The sequence below is a fragment of the Hyperoodon ampullatus genome, assembly GCF_949752795.1.
Source record: "Hyperoodon ampullatus genome assembly, chromosome: 9".
Classification (NCBI taxonomy): Eukaryota; Metazoa; Chordata; class Mammalia; order Artiodactyla; family Ziphiidae; genus Hyperoodon; species Hyperoodon ampullatus.
In genome coordinates this window covers 21,456,852-21,479,622 of record NC_136922.1, presented here as the reverse complement: position 1 = coordinate 21,479,622, position 22,771 = coordinate 21,456,852, and the positions used below count along the sequence as shown (strand labels likewise).

Here is a 22,771-nt window from a genome sequence, read left to right as displayed (position 1 = left end):
GAAAGCCAAGCAGAGTTTTCTGAGAGTTTTGGTTGCTCTTCATGGGACATTACACCCTCCATCATGTATGTGAAAATCTCATGCAGACCTAGTGTTCTGAGGGGCCTCCAAATGTCCCTGGGTCCAGACCAAAGGCACTGAGACCTGGGGGAGATCTCTGAGGGTGAGAATGCCAACCGCCTCTCTTACATGCATCCCATCAGGAAAACTCCCCTCAGAGCTCAGGTCAGTAGAGCCACCTGCCTCCTTGCCATCCTGACATCTTCATTTGTGGCCTCAAAGACCTTAAAACTCAATATCCACAAGGAAATCCTTGCCATCCTTCCATCACTATCACTCAATTCTGATTATGTCCTTCATGGCCCATAATACAATCTATAGCTATATATTTGGCTTTAAAAAAAGTCACACTTGTCTATTATCTGTCTTCCTCAATAGATAGTAAGTCCCATGAGAGTAGGACCGATGTCTGTTTGGCTTAGATACTGGGTACACAGCCCTCACACAATCCTGATTCAGAATAGCTGCTCAATAAAAGCACTAGTTGAAGGAACGAAAGGATGAATGAGGACTGCTACCATGACCCTTAAACTTAACAGATGTCATTAACCCCTGCGTTTTATGCCTCCGCCTTCCCTCTCCCCATGTGGTTTCCTTATGCTTCACTACTTCTGCTGAACACAGTTTTCTGAGAAGTCATCCTCCACCCTCTAACCCAACGACTGGCTTTGCAAACCCAAGACAGTGGATCCATGGCTCCTGGAGAATAGCCATGACCATGGGGTCATGGTCCCCATGTGGGAACCACAGAGGAAGCAGTAAGTTCTTCCTCTGGGCAGGGTCATGGGGAGGGGAGGTTTTCCTTTCAACTGTTGGATCTTTAAAGTCAAGCTGACTCACCCTCACACCACATCTAGGCACAGGCAGAGGCATAGTCATAGGCTCAGTGCCCTGTTTTTTGGATTCTTAAAGCCTGACACCCTGAAGAGCAAACTCTTGCTCCTGTTCTGCCTTTTTGATTCCATGACCTCTTAGTCAGTTTCTGATGCCACTGTGGGCTTTCTGTTTTTGATGAACTCTTTGGGTTTTCAACCTGGGGTCTACAGGTCCTTTAGGATCCATTAACTGTTTGAAATTATATGCAAAGATTTATGTTTATATATGGAGGAGAGTCTATAAAAGCTTTCATCAGACTCTCAAAGGAGTCCTTAACCTTAAAAAGGTTATTAGTTTCTACATTAATTTCCAATTTTTTTCCAGTTCCAATATTCCCTAATTCCAAGTCACCCACATATGGATAATCATAATTGTACAATTCCACACTGCAAAAAAAACCCCGAAGTTTCTTAGATTTTGTTATAACATGATACTACACAACAGTGCTGAAATTGTTTACTTCCCTTCAGAAACATATTCTACTCTTTTACACAGGGGATTAATTTTATTACTTTAAAAATGATTTAAACAGGACTCTAGGGCCTTTTGGAAGCTCACATTTCTCCCAAAAGTAAGCAGTGAACTCCTTATTTAGTGGTAGAATCTGTAACATAAAAATGTTCAAGAGCAGTGATGTGTCAGAAAGTTTTCAGGTAGTACAACACCTCTGAAGATCCCTTGGAAATTCCCTTAAATTATGAGCCAGAGAGCTCATTCGTGAGCCAGAGAGCAGCCCACGAATGGGCCGAGTATGGCCCTGCCTTCCGGGGCACAGTAATAAAACTTGGGCAGAGTTGACCACAAGTGGAAGTGATCATCAGTCAGGCTAAAGTCCTTTTGTTCACTCAAAAAGTAATCAGTGTTTCTTATCTTCAGAGTAGAGGAACCAGGCTCTGAGGCAACAGTGGTTCAAAGACCAAGAAGATACAGACCCTGCCCTAAGACACTTCCAGTGTTGTAGGAAGACATTAGTACATGGTAGAAGACAAGGGTTAATGGAAAAATATCTTAGAAGTACAAAAACAAATGCTATTAAATCAAAGCAAAAGAACTACTAAAGTCTGCCTAGATCACCGAGACTTTGCGTTTGACTTGAGCCTTGAAAATGGGTTGAAATGCCTTTAAGAGAGAAGCCATTCCAGGAAGGGTGTGGGTAGGAGAGGGCACAGGCTGTTTGACGGTGGTGGAAGACACCAGAAGGAAGTAAATACGAGCACAGGATGGTGGAGAGTTAGATTAGAGCCAGTCTTAGGAGACTATGGAAATTGTGCTTAGAAATCTTGACTTTATTACATACATAACAGGAGCCATGGGAAGCTTTTGTCTGGGGGCATTATTTTGTTGGTATTGAGTAATGAAACTGAAAGTATTTGTTTATGAATTTTGAAATCCTGGAGAGAAAAGCTGTAGAAGTGTCTCAATATAGTTCATCTAGTTCTTCAACTGCAATGAATTCCACTCTTATGAGAGAGGGTTTCCATCTTTCCTTAGCACGAGCTCTGATGTAAGAAAGATTCCATCAAAACCAGTTCCTTTTTGGAGAGGGAGCTCATAGTTTCATAAGGAACTGAACAAAGAATTCCCCCCCGCCCCCAAAACCCCATGTAAATAAGCCAATTTTATTAGTTGGTGCATTTTTCACAAGTTCTCTAACTATGCTCAGATTCCACCTCCCTCCCCCTCCATGAAACGAAGGTCTTACCCTAATGGGTAGGCAGGAAAACCTGCAGCAGATCTACATAAATAGCCTCTTTCATATGGCCTCAAAACCTCATGAGGTGGGCAAGAGTCCCTGAGTCACAAATCTGGCCTAAACTGCTCAGTGGCCTGGCTAGGGTGGGCAGAGCAGGGATTAGAAGAAAGGCAGGGCTGACCAGAGGCCCTGCAAGGGTGAGGGTCAGCGGCCCAGTCTGGAACAGGGTGCCGGCCGGCCCCCTTACTCACTATGAGGTTAGTATCACATGCCCGTCTCTGCCCTCTTCCTGCTATTGTGTGGTGTACTTCCTCAAGGACTAACTTCCAGAGAGGGTCCTTAGCTGCTCTGAGGTCCCCTGAAAGAGAGTCTGAGAGCCACTGTGGTGGCCAGCCCTGAGGTTACTCCACGGGAAGCTTTTATAGTAGAATGATAGGGAGTATCTACTTAAGAGATCCCTGCCAAGTCCGGGAGAGAGATGATGAGGATCCAAACCTAGGCCATGGCAGGGAGAAGAGAAAAGAAGGGCTGGAAGAAAGCGAGGAGATAAATGTTTAGATGTGAAGCTGAAGAAAGAGGGCGGAATTGAGATGATGGGCATTTGGGAGGATGGAGGTTCTAATTTGCACAGAGTAAAACCACAGGGAAAAGAAGTGTCAATGGGGTTGGTGATGGAGGGGAAAAGAACAGTGAGTGATCCATCCTGGCAGGATTAATAAAGATATGACTAGCAAAGAGGTTATTTTTAGGTGTTGGTGACTCACTGAGGAGGTCAAAGTAGAGGATTATAGTTGTCAGCCAGATTCAAAAGACCACCGGATGGGAGGTGAGGAGTTAGGGGCAGTCACTGGCTGCATCCCTGCCTACCTTGACTGGTCCTTTATACACAAACCCAGTGAAGCATCTTAATGGTGCCCACATTGTGATCCTGTTTCAATGATGAGGAGGCTGAGGGTAGAGGATTAAATGACATGCCTCCATCACTGGTCCCTAAGTGCTGGAGCAAGTATTCAAACTCTGAGTGGACACACTTAACCATTGTGCATCTCCAGCTTTTGAAATGCTGGGTAGTACTTGAATATCTTGGTGAGAAAGTGGGATTTAAGTTCAGAGGATACTTTCTCTTTTCATCACTTTGGGTGGCTTTCCCTTCCAAATAAAGTGATTCAGAGTTTCAGAGACACTCATTCAGAAAGGACCGTAATGGACAATAGGATTTAAGGTGTTAGAACACATATGGTACTTTTTGTTTGCTGGTTTATTTTTGAATATAGTCATCTAATATCTGGTGTACCATCAGACAATTATATTCTTAAAACAAAAATAATTTATATGGTGCTTTACATAAATAATTTTTTGATGAAAACTATTTTGCTCCCTTTCCATGCTTCTCTCCAAATTAATGGAAATCATTTTAGCATCATAAGAATAATAGGTAACCTGGCATGATAACTATCTCTGATTGCAACACTTTTGAGAACATTAGAAACCCCTGGATCCTTCATTTTAAATATTCAGGTTATAATTTAAATGCATGAATAAAACACATCTTAAGTGTCTGCCCTCTCTCCACAGAGGCTGCCCCACCTGGAAAACCAGCAGGAGAGACCTGTAGGTAGAGGGTGGTAGACAGGCCCCTACCTGAGTGTGTGGTTTCTCGCCAAACTTGGCTGACGCTCTTGCAGCATTTCAAAAATGTTTGGCTGGCGAAGAAAAGCCACAATCTTGTCATTATATGCTGAAACAGACAAAAGCACAAGTTGTGGTTGAGTCTTCAGCCCAGAGATAATTTTGCTCATGATTGGAAAATGGCAGCTAGATACCAGGATTTAATGGAGGAGTTGAAAAGGCAGGGAGCAAACTCATCAAAAAATGTAAGCTCTTGAGGGTTTTTTCTTTTTCTGTGACATAATGGTATGATTATTTTTAAAAGATCAAACCCAAAGTGAACAAGATCTAAGTTAATTATCTTTAATATTCTAGGAACTTAACTGGGTGTTAACTCATCCCCTGGTGAACAGATGGAGAATAAAATAGATCTCCCATGAGGGGAGTACTACTCTGTTCTTTCTGACTTCTTTTGTCATTTTGCCATAGTTATTATGGCAAAAGATTCTTTATGAGTTCAAAGAAAACCTTTTCTGAGCACTTGCACTAATGACTTTGGCCATCCGTTGATTTCCCAATAGTGATAATGAAAACATCCAAATCCATTTAGACTCTCTCACCTCATTTCCCTTGATACAAGTGGCATGTGTTTTGGAAAGAGGTAGCTGAGGTTAGGAATGGAGACTGTGCCAGTTTATCCCCAGACATGCATGGGAAGAGAGGTCTAAATTAAAAAGTGCATCTAAAAGCAACAAAATCCGTCACCTCATTTAAACTATGCTCTCCTGGGACCCAGCTAACAAATCACTGAATGGAATAAACAAGGTGGGGGGAATGACGGTCTGGAAGAGAGGGGAGGGAAGAGAGGCAAGGGGAGAGAGAAGGACAAAGTGAGGAGGAAGGGAGAGGGAAAAGGGGCAAGCGGGGGATGGGAACAAAGGGTAGGGGAGTGGACTATACCATAAGAGCGGAAAAAGAAAACACAGAGCCCTGAATATTAAAGGAGTCACGATAAGAAACACAAGGCTATCCAGGGGTTCACAAAGCGTGATACATACCCAGTGGCAGTGACTCATGTTGATGCTGGCTTCGAATAGCAGCTACTAGGCTGTGTCCTGGCCTGGCCAGTAAAGAGGCTCCTCTGTTTCTAGAGACTTCTGAGGCCTAATTGCAAAATAAAATTGTTAGCGTTAGAAATCTCACCCATTTCAGATGATCTTTGGAAACTAATTTTTCAAAACGAGGGGTAAAAAGGCCCTGACATCACCTAAATGAAAGAAGCAATGAAGTTATAATCCTCAAAGTGATGGAAAATAAGCAAGTTAAAAAAAATGACTCAGTAGAATGGTCATTAATACATTAATACACTGAATAGACTAAGAAATATTTCTCATCAGAAATATGTTAAAGAGATGTAAATAAATTCTACATGAATATTATTGGTAAGGTAGGTTTATGACCTTCATCTCTAAGAAGCAGCACTGAACTTCATAACTGAATGTGGAATGGGCTCATTTTCTTAAATAGTGTTTATTACACTCAAATGGCATTTCTTTGTTTAGTGCCTATTCTTCCGTCCACTGTGCTGGCTACTCTTCACATAGTATCTCATATCCTCACAAAATTCAGCAAGATAAGCATTATTCACTCCCATTTACAAATGGGGAATCTGAGGATCAGAGAAAATTAAGTCTTTCCAAAACTTTCAACTGTAAGAGATAGAACCAGGATACTTACTGATGACTGACAGCAAAGAATTTTTTTACTTCCCCATACTACTAACCTGCATCCAATATCTTGGTTTGGGTTGGACATTCTGACATAACTTCATGGAATATGGAATTTGCTTAGCTTAAAACTGATATTTGTGATGATTAACTTTAATTTAGCTTGATTTAAAATTTATATAAATTCCCTACGTTCTAGAGCATGACAGTGAGTTTCTACCATGATTCCATACATATTTTGCTCCTTAAAGGACCCTCACAGGGTAAGCTATTTAAACCAAGGCACCCCACTGGAGATTTTCCACATTGGAGTACATTCACCAGATATACGGGGTTTGGTGTAGATTATGACTCATTCTATGATATTTGGCAAAGTAGCCAAAATAGGCTTTAAAATATTTAAGAATTTTGAAGATGATATTGTAAGATACTCATAAAGGGCTCAAACATCCAGACAGAAAAAGGAAAGAAAATTCTGAGACCAGAATTCACTCACACAGAATTCAGGAGAGGTGATGAGCTCCTATGCTCCAAACCCCAGAAAGGCCCAGGTCAGTCTCAAAGTGGGCACTTAAGACTAGGCCACATGTGATATTGCAGATGACAAAGTAGGGCAGATTACTTAGGGTTTCCTAATTACAGAAATGGTAATTGCTGGCTTTCCTTTAGGCCCTACTTTCATGTCTCACACAGACAAGAATAACATCTTTCGGGCTTCCCTGGTGGCGCAGTGGTTGAGAGTCCGCCTGCCGATGCAGGGGACATGGGTTCGTGCCCCGGTCCGGGAAGATCCCACATGCCGCGGAGAGGCTAGGCCTGTGAGCCATGGCCACTGAGCCTGCACGTCTGGAGCCTGTGCTCTGCAACGGGAGAGGCCACAACAGTGAGAGGCCCGCATACCACAAAAAAAAATAATAATAATAAAATAAAATAATAATAATAATAAAAAGAATAACATCTTTCGTATGAGATGTGCTACCAGTTCGCTATCTGTATGTGGCAGTCTTTGAACTGCTCTTCTGGAATTAGTAGGGATACAGATCCATCCTTTTCCTCTCCAGATCCCTCTCTTTGCCCATGGCTCACTTGAGGGACAAGGGAATAGATTTTGTGCCACTCTGGGTGACTTCTCACTTTGATGCCATTAGCACCCAGCTCTGTTCAGTGGGTGTAGCCAGCCACTGAGATTTAGATGCCAGTGCTTCTACAACAGCACTTTCTGGTTATATGGTTATAACACAAAGTGATGAAAGAAAGGTTTGCTGATGGCTTACATGCAATAGTGAGTCTCATATTTCTTTTTTCTCCATGAATTAATAAATACATAAAGGCTTTCCGGGACTGAAATATCTCTTTTCCTTCAAGGGAACTGTGTCAGTCTGCCTTAATGTGTGTTTAAAATATTTTTTGATGCTGTAAAGACAGGAATCTCAAAAACCACTCAGTTGAAGATTATCCAAGTGATGAATTACAGAGAGAAATTGGGGAAGCAGATAGATTTGAGAGCGGAACTCAAGAAGGCTTGGCTGTGCACTGAACCTGGGTGATGCCCGCAGTCACACCCCGAGCAAAAGTGGCTAATTGTCAGTAGTTGCCTGGAAATAAGGCTTTGAAACAGGAAGAGGCTCACTTCTCTTCCTGGGGGGACATAGGGAATTCAGGTGTTGCAGATATGCCTTAGGGAAAACTGGTGCCTACTTCTGAGGTCACCTACTTACTGGCAAAACTAAGCCAGATTGAAAGACTTCAGAAACAGAGGAAGGTCAGCTACTTTGAAGGTAGGTGACTGGCTGAGGGATATGCCACGAGTGAGATGGAGGAAACAACACAGGGTAGAGCTGGGGTTTGTGGGGTCCCCAAGCCACTGAAGCATCGGCCAAGAATAGAGGAGGTGATTGTAAAGTGGTACTGGATGGCTTACAGGCGAGAGAACCTGAGAATGGGAGGGCTGAATAGAAACGTGCTTCTCCAACCAGGGGCCAGGAATTTACAGGGATGGAGACAATTCAGGTAGGGCTAAAGAAGGCTCTAATATTCTAAGATTGGGTAGAACTTGGTATGTACTAGGATCTCTGTGGCCCAGAAGTGGTACTAAATGCTCCATTTTGAGGGATGTCTGACATCAACTGAGTGACTGATTCGGATCTCACTGCAAACATGATGCTAACATTTGCTTTCCTAACTACTGAAAATACCTAGAAGAATGGAATTTCTATTTAAAACCAAGATGATATGACTCACTGAATTCCCTAGAATTTGACACTTTTTGTCTTACTGGGGTTTCCAGGCAGGGCTGTGTGTGTGGGTGTGAGGGTGAGAGAGAGACAGAGAGAAGAGAGCCCCATGTGACTACTTTTAAAATTTCTTTCCCTTTTGATGTTGAGATAGCTTTAATCATAATTGCAAATGTGCAAACTTCAAACATTTAGCTCTCCAGACAACACAAAATAGATATGCTCAGAAAATAGTTTTCAGTGACTGGTAAACAAGCTTCTCTTCTGTGTTGTAATTTGGAATTGTAAATTGGTGGTTTTAAAAAAAATCTGTGATTGAAAATTGTAGGTTTTAGACTGAATTTGGGTTAATAATCAGCTAATGCTCTCTTGAAAACACTGGAGACCGGATAATAAAAAATAGCAAGTTCAGAGGAAAAGCCCAAGTGATGAATCTACGTTCATCTCTAGATTCCTTTTGTACTCTAAAAATGGATCATTAACAAAGTTTGGAAAGAAAAGAGAGATCTATGTTTGAGTTTTTCAACATCTTTAAAATAGCGAAAAGTGGGTGATAAACATAATGCCCAGAGAAAGGCCTGAGTTAAATTATGGCAGATCCATATGATAAAGTATAGCAGAATTTTAATGGCATAGAAACTATCTACAATGTACTATAATGGTAAAGGAAGATACAGAACCATAGACAGTATGATTCACTTGTTTACTTCTATGTTCACCAGGAATTGTCTCCAGATGGGGGACTGTACCTGCCTTTTAACTTCTTTTCCATCTGTGCTTGTATTTTCTACACTCACTATACACCGTTTATAATTCAAAAGTGAATTTTCACAGGTGTCTGAATTTTACAAACTTCCAAACAAACCTGTAATCAAGTATAGGTTACATGGAATCAAGAGGAAAACGACCGATTTTAAAACACAGTGCAAAAGTTACCCTCCCCAAAGGCCAGCTTCCTGCATGATGGCCTCTGTCATCAGAGCTGATGCAATGACTTTTGTCGTAAGAGCAGCTCACTGCAAAGAATGACTCACACTGACTTCTGCTTTGAGAGTGAAAAGTCAATTTCCTTTCCTCCCAGACTCCTGCCCTTTCCTTGAGGCAATTACTGTTAAGCATTTTTATATGTACGCTTCCAGACATTTTCTATCACTAATGATTTTCTAACCTGACCAAGATAAGGGGGTGTGTGTGAAAGAAATTAACATTATGTGTTCTGCTATCCTTCCTTATCAACGTTAATTTATACTGCAAACTGCAGTATAAACAAGACAAAATTTGACCTTCCGTGATTTCCTTATTGATAGAGAGATGGGATCCAATATTTATGGCCCTATGTGCTCCTTCCATCTATCTATGTCCAATTCCATTTGGACACCATGGAAGAAACCAAGCCTGTTTTGTTGGTACTTAAATATATTGCACACAGATGTGCCACTGTATTAAAATGCATGTTAGGGCTTCCCTGGTGGCGCAGTGGTTGAGAGTCTGCCTGCCGATGCAGGGGACACGGGTTCGTGCCCCGGTCCGGGAGGATCCCACATGCCGCAGAGTGGCTGGGCCCGTGAGCCATGGCCGCTGAGCCTGCGCGTCCGGAGCCTGTGCTCCGCAACGGGAGAGGCCACAGCAGTGAGAGGCCCGCGTACAGCAAAAAAAAAAAAAAAAAAAAAAAAAAACCTGTTAAAGTGTCAAATAATGATCTTTTTATGCATAAAATCATATATTCCTGACAACTGCTTTCAGGAAATGGCCTGAACAATTTTCAGGTGAGGTAAAGGCTAATTCAAAAGATGTTGAGCAGTGTCTCTATTAATAACCCATTGTTGGGGTTTTGAGGGGGAATTTTTACCATTTAGGATCTTGAATATAGAAGCTGATTTTTTTTTTGGCCTCGCCGCACGGCATTTCGGGGTCCTAGTTCCCCGACCAGGGATCGAGCCCACGGCCCCCTGCAGTGGAAGCGCCGAGTCCCAACCACTGGACCGCCAGGGAAGTCCCTAGACACTGATTTTAATTCCATCCTTAAATGCAATGGATAAAAAAGATCAACTCCTGGGCAACACTCAAAAAATGGCTCACAAAGGTGAACAGAAGAAAAAATTGGTTCCTAAAGCTGAGGTCTAAGAAACATCTATAGTGAATTCCCCATTGCCCATGAGAGGTGACACAGAAAAATCGCAGATTAGGGAAATAGTTCACTGATATTCCTGAGTCTCATATGTCCGTCTGCTTAGCTGTCATTTCTAATCGGCTGTCCTGCTGTTTCCATACTCATCATCAACTTACCTAAAGGCACACCTACCAGCCTCCCCACCTGGCTTTCCTGTTCATCTTACCTGTGAGCTGTTTTTGGGACTGTGAATCAAGCCTCACAGACTCTAAGAACCACAGAGCTGGAAGGGACTTCAGTGGCCATCCAGTCCCCTTGTCTCCAAATGCAGACGGGGAAACTGAGGCCCCGGAAAGGGAAGGAAGGCACAATGACACACAGCACCTCTGTGGAGAAGCCACAGCTGGGACTCCCATCTGCTAACCCAAGTCCCAGGTACCCCTTCTCCACACCCCTCGACTTCCTTGAGGTTTTGCTGTCTCTTTGTCACCCCATCTTAGGGCCTCATCACCTTCTACCCGGTCTGGGGCAGTGGCCTCTCATGGTCTTTCTCTCTCAAATCTCTCTGTGCCACAATTCTGCCTCTTCTTGGCCATCACTGTCTTCTTTAAAAATACGAGTTTACGCTGGACTGGGAGTTGGGAAATCTGGACTTTGGTCCTGAACTCCCTGGGTGACTTGAGTTCTTGATATTTCAGTGTACTTGACTGTGAAATACAATTCTTAACTGGAGTGGAATTACCATCTAGGAGAGTTTGGAGATGCTCAGGGCTATTTTGTTTTGTTTTTGTTGTCATAGTAACTGGTGAGGCGGGGACATTCCTGAAATTTAATGGATGGGACCAGGAGAAAAGATCCTGCAATGGCAAGGGATGCTTCCATGCATCCGAGAACTGCCATCCCAAATTGCCAATAGTCTTCTCCTTTGGAGAAGCAATGGGTGAACTGATCTCTAAAAGCCCATTTTTACATATAAATCATCATATTCTTCTTCTCAAATTCATTCAATGGACTCATAAAAAAGTCCCAGCTCTTCCATGTGGCATTCAAAGCTTTCCAAAATCCAAGACAAAAACCAAGTGGAAACCTACTATTCTGGTCACAGTGAACTATTTATTCCTTGTCTTTCTGCAGACCTTTCTCAATCCCACCTCGGCACCGATGCTTGTGCTGTGCTCTCTGTGGGGCTGTCCTTCCTCTGCCTTTGTACTTAGCTAGGTTTTACCGATTTTTCTAGGTCTAGGTCAAGTACCTTCTTTTAAAAGATACTTTTCCTTGGCCTCTTTTGAACTTCTGTGGCATTTGTCCTAACCTAAGTCCCAGGTTGGGGCTCTCTTGGCACTCAATTGTATTCTAATTTCTCCTGTTACTTAACTCTGCGTGTGTTTTTGGCCTGGCTTCAAATATAGAATACAAATCTCTCCAGGACAGGGATCGTATCTCATACATCTTTGCATTTCACAGTGCTCATAGCAGGCCATGCACTTAATCAATGTTTGTGGCACAGCAAACACAATTAACATTTCTGCCACACCCCTCTCTCTATTTTTATACCCAGGTCCTCCTGACTCCTCAGCCCCTAGGCTGTGCGTTCTCACAGTAGGAGGAACCAGGTATTTGTTTTCACAGAGGCTGGGTCTCTGTTTTCTCTGGTGCGCTGCCTCTGGGTCAGATATCCTCTGCCTCCCAGCTTCTCTCTTGGCTGCTTTTCTTGGTTTTCCCTTGTGTCAGTGAAAAGCTACCAGCAGAGAGAGGTTGGGCAGAGGGATGCAGGGGTTTAAAAACCTGATGGACAGTCAGCTGGAGATTGAATGAATTAGGAAGCATCCAGATGGCTGACGCACACTGACACCCTTTTGTCATTATGTGTTAGTCTTTCTTGACTTGATGCAGATGGCACTTTGTTATTAATATTGATATTCAATGTGACTGTGTTTGGGCTAGTCAATCACATCAAATAAATGTTTTGGAACAAGGAATGCAAGTGATGCTCACGATCTTAATCTTGTTCTTTCAACAGGAAGGCTCTAATATTTACATTTTCAGGTTAATTTCATATATGTGTAACAGATCTATACGTTTAGGGTTTGCATTGAGTGACTGACTTTTTAAAAAAATTAACCGTGGTGAATCTGTCTGCGGTACTGAGCTTCTTTTATCTTATGCAGTTACTCTATGTTAACACTGAAATTACCTTAATAATATTAAAGAGCTTGGACATTTTAAATACATAAAAATGGCATATTTCAAGTTGATGCAGAATTTTGAATTTATCCGTTATCATATCAAGACAATACATCTTGAAATTTCTGATGTGTTATAAAAGGGAGGGGGACTATATGTGTTGAGCTGAGAAGTGGAGGCCTGGCTTTCTGTAGCCTGTGAATGTGTCTGCTGCTGAGTGCCTGGTATCTGAAGGGTCCTGAAACCCACAAAACCCTTGGGGAGGTATAATACTCCCTCTCTGCATGGTCACATACATATTTTACGTATATGCAGAGTTAACATGCATTCAGTAGCATCTTAAAACAATGATATTTAAGATGACTCCATGAAAGAAAAATTCAATTTATCACACTGGCCTTAAACCATGAGTACCCTTGGTTGGAAATAGTTATGTTTCTCAATGTATACAGATGAGTCCCCCGAAAAACCAGTAAAGATTTTCTTTTTGTACACTAAGCTTTCATTAAAACAACAAGCTCTTCCCTTGAGAAGAGCTTTGCTTCCTATACCACTTTCTTCATTTTTTAACCTCATGGTAATCTAACTCTACAAGCTGCTTCATGGGAAATAGTTTTCAGAGCCCACATCTCCTGAGATCCTGGTGGTTTGTATGAAAAGAAGGTGTAGCTACTCGGGAAATGTCAGTGAGGACATAAAGGGATTTGCTTATATTAATATCAAGAGCTGATTAGCAATAGAAGAGAGCTATGTTTTGAGTTTTGGTTTGAGAAAGGACAACAGGAAAGGGTATGGGATATAGAAACAGGAATTAAGAAAGGCAAGGAACCTGATGTTTAAGAAAGGGGGCAGCCTTTTAAGTTGTTACGTAATATTGAGCAGCGTTCCCTGAGCTATAGGAAAAGAATCTGAAAAAGAAGAGATACATGTATATGTATAACTGAATCACTTTGCTATACACCTGAAACTAATACAACATGGTTAATCAACTATATTCCATATAAAATAAAAAGTTAAAAAAAAAAAGAAAGAAAGGGGGCAGCCTTTCACAGCCCAGCAGAAGGTAATCATGTCGAGTGAAAGAAAATATAAATCAGGGAAGAGCAGATGGTAGGGTGGGAACAGAGTATTCATGTGGCCCAGTTGATTCCCCCAGTTTTCAGTCCACGAATGCATTACTGAAGTCTTTTCCAGGATCCAGGGAGAGGTAGAAGTTTAAAAGCAGTCATATGCTGCCTAGCACTTCCACGGTCTTTTAAGAATTTACACGTGACCAGTGGGCCCGAGGAAGCACCTCTCCAGTCATACGTGTAGGGATGTCCTGACACTGCATTTTCAGTCTCCTTTAAACTCGATCGATTTTTCAGTAGTGTGATTGTGTAGGACAAAAGGGAAGGCAGAAGGAAGGCAATCTGAAGATGGGTCTAGGGCACAAAGTGGGTGCCCCGAGTCATCACCCACTCTTCTAAAGAGCATACGGATATGGCTCAGCTCCTGGAGGAACAGACAACCCTAGATCCTGGCTCTACCAGGAGAGGCAGAGTCTATGGTCCTGTGAACGGTGGGGCAGGGGGAGAGGGGGTTACCTCTCCAGCGCTGTAACTTCGGAGTCTCTGGAGGTGCTGTCGATGTGTCAGGTGGTTGGGAAGACGACCGTTCTGAAGAGGGATTCGGGGGTCAATGAAAGTGGTAGCTCGACTGTTGTGGTCCACGAAGAAAGACTATGGACAGACCAGGAAAGAGCACATGCATGAGAACCAGCCAAATGAAGCCAGTGATACCTGGGAGCGCGCGCTCCAGGGCTCAGTCATCGTGTTTACGTGTGTCCCTCCTTTTCATCTACTCAAAACTAGATGGAAGATGCCTCTGCTTCTGCTTGCTCAGCAGTTCAAAGAAGCAACGCCAGTGGCTGATAATCACTTTACACGGTGGAGTCACAGAACAGCGAGCCTAGCACCTTACCTATCACAGAAAATAAGAGAAATAGAGCCTTTCATGGATAAAAATCATTCTAGTAATTAATCATTTGTAGAGCATTTTGCTTATTTATTTTTTAAATAAATGCTCTTTCTTTTGATTATAGGATTAGCATAGTCTCACGGAGAAAAAATCTTGAAAAGGATAAAAACGTGGGAAGAAGGTAGCTAAAACCATCCCAAGTATTACAATCTAAAGGTAATCACCGAAATATTTTGGTGAATGTTTTCCATTTTTTTCTCTTCCTATGCAAATATACAAATATATACATACCTTCCCACATCAGCACCTACAATGTTGTTGTAAGATTTTTTCACCTATTATTTTATGAGCATTTTCCTATGTTATTAAGTATTCTTTTAACACAGAATTTTATTGATTATATGGTGTTCAGTTTGATGAATGAATAATAATTAATTTCAGTACCCTCTATCCTTGGACACTTGACTTTTTACTGTTTTATAATAATGCTTCAATAAACACTCTTGTGTACAAATCTTTGTGGCACGTCTGATCAGTGTATAAGTTCCAATATGTGACAAAAGTCATTCTTTAAAACTAAAATTAGTTACCTTTCACAAAAGAGAAAATTAATACTTATTTTTTTCTTTTTCAAAACCTTCTGTACCAGAAAATAATCTTTCAAATACTCTCTTCTGAGCAAAGTGTAATATTTGGCAACGATATCTTTGCCTTAAATGACCTCAACCAGTACTTGTTTCAGACATGTTCAGGTGTCATCTGACAGAAGTAGGCCAAGAAATATTACACAGATTTAGAAATTATTCTTAGTGAATATGAGCTTATGATTTAAAGTATTGTAAACAAGGCTCACTGTAAACGAATCTTTTCAAAAGCTCTATAAAATGTCACACAGGAAGTGGGTTTCATTAGGGAGATCAAAAATATTCACAGATACTAATCATGTGAATTAGTATCTGTGCCTGGTAATAAAATTTCCCAGAACAGCTTCCCACAGAGAGCCAAAAAAGAGCTGTATGTCCAACAACGCAGAGGGGACTGAAATGATGTCCCCTGAAACACTGTGTTAGATGCTCAAAAAATGATGCCAGTGATATAAAAAAATACAAGAATCTGAATAAGGATGAAATGTGAGTGGGAAAAAATCCAACATTTATCAACATGTTTACATGAGATTTTAAACACGCAAGTATAAGCTAAATTAATGTATAGTAAAAGGAGATATTATTCAACTATATGTCAACGTTTATACATTAAAGTTAAATGGGTTCCTTATATATATGTATATGTGGTAATTTTTTAGTATAAATTCCTAAAAGTTAATTACTGGGTTAAGAATTAGGATAACATTTATGTTTACTGATCCATATTAACAAACTACCTTCACAAGAGCCGTACAGATTTGTCATCTTACCAAAAGTCCATGAACCCTTTTCACGGACTTTGCCAGTGCTGAGTGTTGGAAAGAACTCTTAGAAATGTTGAATGGTAAATAATGATGAATTATAAGGGAAGCCAAACATTTTCTCCTAAGTTTATTGGTCAATTTCTTCATTGGAGTGTTGTCTACTTTGCCTTTTCCCTTTTTTGTTGTTAGGATGTTAAGGTTTTCTTTAATTTAAACGTGCTTACTCATGTGCCTTCAAACTGCTTTTGATTTTCATTGGCTTTGTTTTCTAATACACAGGATTTTTTAGGTTACTATGTATACAAATCTCTCAATTATTTCTCTCTAGCTAGAGGTCAGTTAAATGCTTAATTATATTTTTCTAGCTTTATTTTTGGTGGGTTAATCGTTTCTGGAAACTTGTTTTGGTATGATGTGAAGTTGTAATTGGATTTTTTTCTCCAAGGGCTTATTTTTCTAAATCACCCATTCTCTATTGTTTCATTAAATATAAATTCTTATAAATACCATGGTGTGTTTCAGGAATATTTTATCTGTTCCAATGGTTTGTGGGAGTTTCACTGTTCCAATTATTAATGTCTGTAGGGCAAGTTTCCTCTCATTATTTATCTTTTCCAAAATTTTCTTAGGTATTCTTGCCTGTTTATTTCACTTTTCCAGATGAACTGATATTAATTTCCAAAATAGTTTTAACTGGCAAATAATGATAATTTTGTCTCCTTTTTCACAAGGGCTCTTTTATCTTTTGCCTCCTTTTTTTGTAATACATGCGAGAACTTCCAAAACAATGTTAAATAAGATACGGCCGCTGCAATCTTCTTGTTCTGTATTTTGATAGGAAAACTTACTAGGGTCCAATTGTAAAACAGGACGTGGTTCATTATATTAAGGGAGCCTTTATTTTGTCATGAAGACACATTTACTTTCCTACTTTCCTAAGACTTTTATTTTTAAAACATAAATGTGTATTTCATTTTTATCAGGTACTTTTCTAGTATTTCTTAAAATGATCAACTGAAATTCCTCCTATAAACTATTGGTTAAAATACTAGAGATAATAGATTTACTAGTAGTAAATGACCCTTATATCTTTGGGAGAAAACCTATTTAATTGTGGTGGGTCATTCTTTTAATATACTGTCAAATTCAACTTCATTTTAATTTTTTTGTTTTTAATTTGTTTCAAAAGCATTTATTTATTTTTATTTTTTGTTATGCTAATTATAGTCTTCACCAAATAGAGTATAAACTTCTATCTGCTAGGACAGTGTTTTACTTATCTCTGAACTGCTCATGCTGTAGCACTGTATTATGTATAATACATAACTCAACAATTTGTGAGCACAATTCATGAATGCATGACATGAGAACTTTGATTTCAACAACTTCATTTTTAAATATGAGCTTTTTGGAACTCAAGTGAATTTTGTGTATAGTTTTTTAAAAAATTCAGATTTCCCTAGTTTTACTAGTACTCATCTGTGTACGTTTAGTTTTATACAATTTAATCATGTTCATGTATCCATCACCACAGTCAAGATACTGAACAGTTCAATCACTATAAGGACCCTTCATGGGGCCCTTTCCAATTACACTTACCTCCTTTCCTTATTCCTCTACCCTGTTCCATCCTTGACCCCTAGCCAATAATTGTTCTCCATTTCTGTATTTTTGTCACCTCAAGAATGCTATAAAAATGGAATCATACAGTATGTAACCTTTTGAGATTGACTTTTTTCACTCAATATAATTTCCGTGAGATTCATCCAAGTTGTTACATGTATCAGCAGTTCATTCTCTTTTTTTTCATTGCTGATTACTTTCTATGGTATGGATGTACTAAATTTGGGGCAACAGTTTTTGCTTTCCGCCTAGTTTCATAAGCAAAGTTATAATGGCTTCATAAAATAAACTATGCAGTTTCCATTTTTTCCCATGTTCTGGAGTAGAGCATGAAGATATCTGGGAGTGGGAAATGCATTCACTGATACATTTTCCAAATTATTCTATAAGTCTATTCAATTTTTTATATTTACCAAGTCAAATGTATATATATATATATAATTGAAAATTATTCTTCTAGATTTTCTGTGATATCAAACATTTATTTAACTATCTGTTAAATAAAGAAAGAAATGTATTTTCTTTTTTCCTTTTAAAAATTTCCCTGCACCTGCTACATCTCATTTTGTTGATTTTATTTACTATTTATTTCTCTTCTACAACTCTTACATTTATTTCTTACATTGTTTTCTAATTCATACACTTCTGCCTTTTATTTTTTTCAAATAAACATTAAAATACATTTCTGCTTTAATTACTGTTGCTTTTTTATCTTCTCTAAATCATTGATTTGGAAGCTTATATTTTATATTTATTTTTCTTCTTTGATAATAAAAACCAGTGCTGCTAATCCTTTGAGTACATGCTTTCTTATCTCATGCTTTATTAAGTACTACTCTCTTGCATTTTCAATAATTTCTTAAAGATTTCTAAGTCTTAATTTTATTTAAATCCCAATAGTCATATAGAATATTGTTTTAAATTTCCAACTGGCCCAGTTTTTGTTTCTGATGGTTGTTTTTATTTTTATTTTTATTTATTTTTATTTTTTTATTTATTTATTTTTTTGCAGTAGGCGGGCCTCTCACTGTTGTGGCCTCTCCCCTTGCGGAGCACAGGCTCTGGAGCACAGGCTCAGTGGCCATGGCTCACGGGCCCAGCCGCTCCGCGGCATGTGGGATCTTCCCAGACCGGGGCACGAACCCGTGTCCCCTGCATCGGCAGGCGGACTCTCAACCACTGCGCCACCAGGGAAGCCCCTGATGGTTGTTTTTAAATTCGTTATTTAAAATTTGGCTTTATTGCTTGTGGCCATGGAATGCAACTTGAGTATTTTCTGCTTTTTTGTTTTCTTTGTGTTATAGAATGTTATCACTTAGAAAAATGGTCCATAGGATCTTGAAAAGATGTTGTAAGCTCTTTTTTTTTATTGTATTTATTCCTTGGTGTTTATCCTTTTTGGTATGATTTTAAATGGGATTATTTTCTTCTTTCTCTTTCTGATAGTTCACTATTAGTGTATAGAAAAGCAACATATTTCTATATATTAATCTTGTATTCTGCAAATTTACTGAACTCTATTAGTTCTAATAGTTTTTTGGTAGACTTTAGCATTTTCTATATATACTATTATGCCATCTGTATATAGTGAATTTTATTTTTTTCCTTCCAATTTTTGATATTTTTTATTTCTTTTTCTTGTCTAGTTGCTGTGGCTAGAACTTACAACACTACGTTAAATACAGGTGGCAAGAGTGGGCATCCTTGTGTTGTTCCTGGTTTTAGAGGAAAAGCTTTCAGCTTTTTACCACTGAGTATGATGTTGGCTGTGGGTGACAGTATGACGTGGATGTTTGTCATAAATGGCCTTTATTATGTTGGGATATGTTCCCTCTATACCAACTTTGTTTAGCGTTTTTTATCATAAATCGATGCTGAATTTTGTCAAATGTATTTTCTGCATCTATTGAGATGATCATGTGATTTTTATCCTCCCTTTTGTTAATGTAGTGTATCCCATTAATTTGTGGATGTTCAACCATCCTTGCATTCCTGGAATAAATCCCACTTGATCACGGTATATGATTCTTTTAAGGTATTATTGAATTTGATTTGTTAGTATTTTGTTGAGCATTTTTAATCTATATTCATCAGAGATATTGGCCTGTAATTTTCTTTTTTCATAGTGTCTGTCTGGTTTTGGTATCAGGGTAATGGTGGCCTCTGAGAATGATTTTGTGAGTGTTTCTGCCTCTTCAATTTTTTGGAATAAAATACCTAGGAATAAACTTAACCAAGGAAGTGAAAGACCTATACTCTGAAAACTATAAAACACTGATGAAGGAAACTAAAGATGATACAAAGAAATGGAAAGACATCCCGTGTTCATAGATTGGAAGAATTGTTAAAATTTCCATACTACTCAAAGCAATCTACAGATTTAATGCAACCTCTTTCAAAATACCTATGACATTTTCCACAGAACTAGAATAAATAATCCTAAAATTTATATGGAACCACAAAAGACCCAAAATTGCAGAAGCAATCTTGAGGAAAAAAGAACAAGGTTTTCATGTTCCCTGACTTCAGACAATACTACATAGCTACAGTAATCAAAACAGCATGGTAATGGCATGAAAACAGACACATAGATCAATGGAACAGAATAGAGAGTGCAGAAATAAGCCCATGTACTTATGGTCAATTAATCTATGACAAAGGAGGCAAGAATATACAATGGAGGAAAAACAGTCTCTTCAATAAGAGGTTCTGGGAAAACTGGACAACTACATGTAAAAAAATGAAATTAGAACATTCACTAACACTATATACAGAAATCAACTCAAAATGGATTAAAGACCTAAATGTAAGACCTAAAACCAAAAAACTGCTAGAAGAGAACATAGGCAGAACACTCTTTGACATAAATTGGAGAAATATTTTTTTGGGTCTGTCTCCCAAGGCAAAAGAAAGAAAAGCAAAAATAAACAAATGGGACCTAATTAAACTTAAAAGCTTTTGCACAGCAAAGGGAACCATTGACAAAAAGACAACCTACTGAATGGGAGAAAATATATGCAAATGATATGACTGATAAAGGTTAATATCCAAAATATATAAACAGTTCATACAACTCAATATTAAAAAAAAAAAAGAACCTGATTAAAAAATGGGCAGGGCTTCCCTGGTGGCACAGTGGTTGAGAGTCTGCCTGCTGATGCAGGGGACACAGGTTCGTGCCCCAGTCTGGGAAGATCCCACATGCCACGGAGCGGCTGGTCCCGTGAGCTGTGGCCGCTGAGCCTGCGCGTCTGGAGCCTGTGCTCCGCAACGGGAGAGGCCACATCAGTGAGAGGCTCACGTACCACAAAAAAATAAAAATAAAAAAAATAATAAAAAATGGGCAGAAGACCTGAGTAGACATCTTTCCAAAGAAGATATACAGTTGGTCAACAGGCACATGAAAAGATGATCAACATTGCTAATCACCAGAAAAATGCAAATCAAAACCACAGTGAGATATGTCACCTCACCCTGTCAGAAGGGCTATTTTCAAAAAGTCTACAAACAACAAATGATGGTGAGGATGTGGGGAAAAGAAAACCCTAGTACATTCTTGATGGGAATGTAAATTGGTGCAGCCACTGTGAAAACAGAATGGAGGTTCCTCAAAAAATTAAAAATAGAACTATCATATGAGCCACCAATTCCACTCCTGGGTATATATCTAAAGAAAATGAAAACATTAATTCAAAAGATACATGCACCCCAGTGTTCACAGAAGCATTATTTACAATAGCCAAGATATGGAAGCAATCTAAGTGTCCATCAACAGATGAATGGATAAAGTCGATGAGGTGTATTTATGTATGTGTGTGTGTGTGTGTGTGTGTATACACACACACACACGTGCACACAATGAAATACTAATCAGCCATAAAAAAGAATGAAATTCTGACATTTCCAACAACATGGATGGACATATAGGGTATTATGCTTAGTGAAGTAAGTCAGACGGAGAATGACAAATACGGTATGTTATCACTTATATGCGGAATCTAAAAAATAAAACTAATTAATGAATATAACAAAGGAGGAACAGACTCTCAGATATAGAAAACGAACTAGTGGTTACCAGTGGGGAGAAGGGGGGGAGGGGCAAGATAGGGTAGGGAATTAAGAGATACAATGTACTATGTATAAAATGACTAATCAACAAGGATATATTGTACAACACAGGGAAATATAGCCATTATTTTATAATAACTGTAGATGGAGTACAAGCTATAAAAATATTGAATCACTATGTTGTACAACTGAAACTATTATATTGCAAGTCAATTATACTTCAATTAAAAAAATAAAAGATTATTAAAAATTGTGGTAAAATATAAAATTTGTCATTTTAATTATTTTTAAGTGTACAATTTAGTGGCATTAAGTACATTCTCTTTGCTGTGCAGCCATCACCACTATTCATCTTCTAAATTTTTTCACTTTTCAAAACTGAAACTATGGCCCCATTAAAAAATAACTCCTCATTCCCTCCTCCCCTCACTTCCTGGTAACCTCTATTCTACTTTCTGTTTCTATGAATACTATTTTAGATATCTCATATGGGATATAATATTTGTCCTTTTGTGTCTGACTTATTTAACTTAGCATAATGTTTTCGAGGTTAATTCATGTTGTAGCATGTCAGATTTTCATTCCTTTTTAAGGATGAAAAATGTTCCATTGTATGCATATAACACATTTTGTTTACCCATTCATGTAAGCTCTATTTTTCCACCTTTATTGAGATACACTTGACAGATAAAAATTGTATGCAATTAAGGTCATAAGTTTTTGAAAGAGATTGCATTAAATTTAAATAAAAGAAAAGAAAAATAAATTTTTCTTTATATAATATGTATTTTGTTCTTTGGTTCACAAGGTGTATATGATTATTGTATCTTTATTTTAATTGAACCATTGATTAATATAAAATTTTTCTCTGACTCCATTTTAAAGATTTGAATTTCAACTCTCCTTTGTATGATATTAATACACCACCACTGATGTTTCTGTTATTGTTTTCACACTATATTAAATATTTATTCTTTTACTATTAAACTTTCTGAATCATTTCTTAGGTATGTTTCTTTTTAAGCTGGGTTTGTTTGCTATCAAATCTGATAGTATCTCCTTTTGGTAAGGAGATACTATTTCTTACTAGGAATACTAAGTTCATCCTGTTTCCACCTGCTGCCACAACTGTTATGCCTGGCTTTACTGTTGTTATTTTATTTTATTAATTTAATTTTCTTTCCTTCCTTGTGGGTTTTTTTGTGCGTTTTGTTACATCAA

At 38.8% G+C, this 22,771-nt stretch overlaps 1 protein-coding gene across 3 annotated transcripts in view; it reads right to left on the bottom strand.

The window, feature by feature from the left end:
- Positions 1 to 22,771, bottom strand: part of HECW1 (HECT, C2 and WW domain containing E3 ubiquitin protein ligase 1) — a gene marked incomplete at both ends in the record, with an annotated part of 620,984 nt that overhangs the window by 58,299 nt on the left and 539,914 nt on the right. For all 3 annotated transcript variants that reach the window (XM_079711607.1, XM_079711606.1, XM_079711608.1), the window contains 3 exons: positions 4,271 to 4,367; positions 5,296 to 5,401; positions 14,079 to 14,213. In XM_079711607.1, coding sequence (XP_079567733.1) covers positions 4,271 to 4,367; positions 5,296 to 5,401; positions 14,079 to 14,213 — 338 coding nt within the window. The remainder of the gene's footprint in view (positions 1 to 4,270; positions 4,368 to 5,295; positions 5,402 to 14,078; positions 14,214 to 22,771) is intronic.